The 5,586-nt window shown below is 37.3% G+C and overlaps 1 protein-coding gene across 2 annotated transcripts in view; it reads right to left on the bottom strand.

Moving 5' to 3' along the window:
• The window catches only part of PIGG (phosphatidylinositol glycan anchor biosynthesis class G (EMM blood group)), a 19,179-nt gene extending 14,898 nt beyond the window's left edge, over window positions 1-4,281 (bottom strand). The window contains exons 1-4 of one of the 2 annotated variants that reach the window (XM_072405018.1): window positions 4,044-4,281; window positions 2,498-2,703; window positions 809-1,018; window positions 25-213 (exon numbers count right to left, since the gene is read on the bottom strand). In XM_072405018.1, the coding sequence (XP_072261119.1) occupies window positions 25-213; window positions 809-1,018; window positions 2,498-2,703; window positions 4,044-4,197 (759 nt within the window). In that variant the 5' untranslated portion in view covers window positions 4,198-4,281. The remainder of the gene's footprint in view (window positions 1-24; window positions 214-808; window positions 1,019-2,497; window positions 2,704-4,043) is intronic. The other variant, XM_072405016.1, reaches the window with a different exon arrangement.
• Window positions 4,282-5,586: the final 1,305 nt, after the last annotated feature.

The raw sequence follows: 5,586 nt of genomic DNA, 5'->3' as shown, positions 1-5,586 counted from the left end.
TTGAACCCTGATAACGTGTCTCACCTTTAACAAGAGAGCTGAGTGAATTTTTTTCAGTACTATGTCCATTTCATAAAGTTTTGGTCCAATCAAATGACTATGTGGTCCAGTCAGATGTCCAATGTGATCTAATCCAAGGTAGTGAAGGACCAACATATCCCAATCATTTCTCTTTAAAACATAATCTAAGTGTCTGGTTACATTGTTATCAACCTAGAAAAAAAATTGTAAATAAAAATAATAAATTTTTCTGGAAACAAAATAAAACATTTATGTATTTATATACCAAGCATCAACCTGTTTAAAAAAAAATTGCAGTCTGCTAACTTCTTATTTTGAAAACGCTATTTACCTAGTTGGCATAAGGCTCAGACTGAACTTTTGTAGAAAAAAAAAGGACAAGGAGATCTGGTGAGTTTGTGTGCTGAGGTAGTCAGACAAGGAATATGTTTTTAAACAGTAGTATGAGAGATGTCATTTTTCTATAGAACACAAACTTTTGTTCACGAAATTGCTGTACAGCACAATTTTTTTAAATATATTTTTGCATATACTGCACACTTTTCATTATTCAGATTTTACAACATTTCAAGTATTGAATATACTAGAAATCACTTCCTGCCCTGACAGGAAATGATGGAAGACCCCCTCACAAGGCAATAAGATGGACAACAAATTAATCTTGATAGTGGCTCTAAGCCTTACCCCTTATATCCAAATTAGAAGAAAAAAAGTGAAGTTGGGTTGGAAATGTGTTTATTCTTAGAAGCTAGGTATATGTATTTTTAAAAGATTAAAAACAACACACCTCAGTAAAATCTGAAACAAAGAAGGATGTTGTTCCATCATACTCCACAAAATGTTTTGGGAAAAGTTTTATCCAAGTATCATCACCATAAAAAAATATTCTTTTCCTTGACTGCTTTGCCTGCCATAACAAATTGTCTTCCTGCAATTCATGCGAGTTGAGGTTCATGACGATATCAATAAATCCTGGTATGGTGCCAGTCATCAGGGCCTGTTGTCAAAAATTGGATACATTTAGATTAACATAGTTTGACCAACCAATTCATTTAATTAAAAGGTAAATCACACATTTCACTACAGAAATCCACAATACATTTTGAAAGTGCCCTAATTTTTTTCTAAAGTCTGATCCATCAGCGTCTGGCCATCCGATACTTCTTTCAAACCTGACTGGAAAGTCTTTCACCTAATGTAAGCCTGTCAACACACACACACGTCCCTTATTCTCCTGTTGGTTTAGGTATGATTAACAAGCTACAATTACTACAATGTATAGGAGCATGAGACACGTGCCCTTTCTCCAATTGGCCACATTGCTCATTGGCCCCTGAGGCACCCAACATGGTCACATGGGGATGAAGAAACTTGTTGCAATTTGGAACATACAATCTTCAGTCCAGACAACCCGTTAATTGGACTGGCAAGGATAGTGAGAGGAAATTATGTAGGACATTATGTGAGCCTGTTGCTTTACCCTGCGTATAGGTTCATTTTAAAACACTGTATAACGCATAAGAAAAATATTTCAAAATGGGACCAGCCTAATAGTAGGTAACCAGCTTAATATTGAATTACATATATTTATTCAGTTTATTCTACAAAGCTATTATTAACAGTAGTTTAGTCATTTCCATAATCATACACCTTTACCACAAAACATAGAAGGCTCATACCGAACTAATCTATAGAATACTGCTACAGCATTGCAATAATATATATATATATGTGAAATAGTGAATACCAAAGTTAATTTTACATCAATATTGCAGAACTAAACCCATCTATCGAACCATTTACCTAAATAAAGCTTTAACTAGAGATATTCAATGATTATCATTATGTAAGGTTAAGCCAGAAAATGCTCAGAAGTCTTCCTAGTTATGCAGCGTGGCAGAGAATCCCAACGGATGACTAAAATTGCAAAATGTTAGATGTTTTCCTAGTTTTAAGCAGAAATGTGTTATTTACACAAGGTGACAATACAAATACAGAGAAGGAGTCAAATTTAAAATTACACAAAAGATGTTTCAAATCATGGGGAATAACATGTGCTTGTTTTTTTTACTATAACTTTGTAATGATTTAATAGACTAATTCATACATAATTTCTTTGAGATAAACAATGCTTTCATTTGCAATAAAAAAAAATACATGGAAAAAAAATAATGTGAAAATAATAGTAATAAACATCTTTTTTTGATATTTTAACCAGTGCTCATTTTAAATTTTAGAAGTGTTATACTGATAAAAAAAGTATATGTTTTTTTCTATATCATTTTTGTAAATAACTTAAAAAATTAAGAACCCACTTGGTATTTGCTACTGGGAAACACATTGTTGACCCCCCCCCCCCCCCCAGATCCCTTGTGAAAAACTGTACTATAACTATAAACTAGATATCACAAGACTGCTTGTGAGTCCTTACTAGGAAGAAAAGTTTAGAAAATAAAGTTCTAACACCTATACAAACCTTAATCCGAGGCATGGTAACCGTTGGTGCAGTTGCTTTTGCTATGAAGCTGTGTGTCGTTCCTTTTTGTATAAGTTGTGTAATATAAGGCATGTGTTCTTTGCCTTTTATACCAAATACAAAGTCCTGTCTCAAGCCATCTATGAGAAGAATGACAACCTTCTTGAAAAGAGGACGTGGAGGCTGAGTCCAGTTGGATGGTAAACCTAGAAAGATTACAAATAAACAATATTACTCTTCAGGCACAATAATAGAACCTATAGGACATGTCATGCCAGGTTTTCTACATATACCTTTCGCTTCCTTTACCTTAACGGTAGTTTGATAGCCTGTATTGTTTTTCCCCTTTTCACTACCCCCACCCACCCAAACACACCAAAATAAAAACCATTCTACAAGTTCCCTGTGATGGGTGGCAATAATTAAAAAGGCAGATTTTAATAGCTGTTCACACCACAGTGCCGTTTCTTAAAAACAGACATCTGTAAATTTGACAGCAGACAGCAGTATGGAACCCCTCACTTCTGCCCAATCATTCTCTACTGGGCTGCCTCAGGCAGAAGGTACATGTAGGGTCTCCACAGGTGAGGTTCATCTCACTGCCAGTGTGAAAATACCCTTACCTTTGCTATTCCCAGAGAAAAGCCCTTACCCCAGAATAAATCATAGCGCCTGTATATTGTAAGTACATACAACACATACAATGCATTTAAAATATGTGTATATAAAGCAGAACTTAAGTTAAAATAAATAAAAGTGTGAGCAGCAGTTTTTTTTTTTTATATTGCAGAAGGGACAGGTGATATCCCTTCTGCAAAATAAATAAATAAACATATCTGCCTAATTGCAGTTTTATATTTACTCACCTGTCATCACTCATCTTCACCCGGTCCTCTGCTGGCTTCAGCATTTTTGGCCAGGCTGAATAGAGGAACTCTAACACATTCTCAGCTCAATGTACAATAATGAAGAAAATTGCAGTCAGACACGTACATTTATTGTATTGCATACAATTAGCATATTGTATTGTATTTTTGCATTCAGTTTTACTTTATCTGACATTTGACCAGAGTGTTAAGATATATTGGGTTCACTTTATGAAGCTTCTTCTTAATTAAAAAAAAGTGTCTTTAGTTCATTCAACTAATTCTCAAATAATATTGGACACAGATACATATAACTTCCAATTAAAAAAACAAAAATTCGTGTATTTAGTTCCCATTTATTCCAGGAAAAGACACACACACACACAACCTCCGCCTATTTGGGGTCTCTAATTTGGGCAACTAAATACACGAGATAAGAGTTTTTGGTTTTTTTTTAATTGGGAGTTATATGTAGCTGTGTCCAAAAATATTCGAGAATTAGTCTAATGTAAACTAAAGATAGTGAAGGTAAAGCTTCATGAATTGAACCCAATATATGTTCATTCTCTGGTAATAATATGGTGGAGTTCAGGTGGAACTGGTTCTATTTCTGTCAAGCTTTTCATTCCACGGCTTTCAGTGACATATAGGTGTGTGTGGGGAGGTGAGCGGAATCTTACCTGGAGCTGATGGCTCTGCCGGTATATCAGAGGCACTGCTTTTCCTGGACTGAGAGCGAACGGGGATCGGGAAGAAACCGCGCAGGAACAGAACCAATCCGAGGACTTGGACAAGCAGGCAGCAGCAAGCGAGCACCGACGAGCCGAACTTCATGGCTCCCTGTCAGTGTCCCCAGCTAAGCGGTTGTAAACATCTGGAGGAACGCACACAGCGACACTTCCTGGTTACACGACGAACTACGGCGGCTTTGTGGGAACAAACTAATAGAAGGGCAAAGCGCTTGTTCTACAGTGCAGTGTTACTCACATGACCGTGCAGAACCACCAATCAGAAAAACACATAACAAACCCCCTTGTTTTTTTTTTTTTACTTTCGGGAAGAGAAGTGATTACACTGGTGTCCTATTGGATGGTTTCTCTATTGTTGGTCGTTTCTGTGCAGAGGACCGGACCCGTTCGAAACACACGAGTGAAGGCGGGAGATTCAAGTAGACAACGTGACGTGCACAGTTACACGGCCATAGTGTGGTAATGGAGTGGTTGTATCTGTATTCATTCTACATATTAATCTGCTAGATAGGAGCGAGTTATGTGCCCAAATGTCTGACGGTTTTATCACATTTTACTATCGACAGGAACAATAGCCATCCAGCAGCTGTTTGTATTCCAACCAGGCTGCTGTAGCATTTCGTCACAATAACTATTTCCCATTCGGAACCATGTTTGAAAGATTTCAAAAGCTTCCTCTTCACCCCAAGCATATCCTAAGGCTTTCAGGCAGTTGATATTAGCATGGTCAGGGCTCCTTCACAACTGTGGTGCAAACCTACATGGGCAACAGCTCCGGGGCACAACACAAACTACCAACTTTGCACGGAGTTGTGGCAATGTTGCAAATCTACTATCAAGTGGGCAACATCAACTTGTTACTTTTTGTGAATTACGCCATGATCTGCCGCATGCAAAAAATGCTTACCAGCCTCTCTTGTCTACTTGAATGGGAGCTGTTGGGACTGTAAAACTGGATGTACATTTTTTACTTGTAAAAGTTCCAACTGCATTTATATGCGTTTTTATGTACTTTTAAAAGCGTTTTAAAGCTAGCCTTTAAAAAAAAACTTATAACCGCCTATGATGTGATTTTACATTAGCATTTATAGTTTTCATTTTAACCCCTGGGAATTGAGTACAGGGGTACAAAAAACCCCTTACTCCTTCCTTGAAAGGGTTAAAAATGAATGTAAATATAGTTAAAATAATAAAAAAAAAAATTATCCATCAATAAAAGGATGATTTCCACAGCTGCATTCATGATATGAGCATAGCTGTGGGATTTCTGACCGTGTGGGACCCCCGGGCAGTAGAGGGCAAATGAGGACAAGTCTGCCCATTCTCTTCTAGTGCTGAATGGCTGAGAAAAGGCAAACCCTGATGATGCATGAGCCATCATCATGGTTTTCCTTTTCTTCACTGCACCTGGAGCCCTAGGGGAGGTGTAGCATGTGTGTACCCACATGGGTGCAGAGGTACATGCCACAGCAAT

The sequence above is a fragment of the Pyxicephalus adspersus genome, chromosome 3 (assembly GCF_032062135.1).
Source record: "Pyxicephalus adspersus chromosome 3, UCB_Pads_2.0, whole genome shotgun sequence".
NCBI lineage: Eukaryota > Metazoa > Chordata > Amphibia > Anura > Pyxicephalidae > Pyxicephalus > Pyxicephalus adspersus.
Note: the sequence above shows the minus strand (reverse complement) of the source record. Positions and strands in the feature narration are given on the sequence as shown.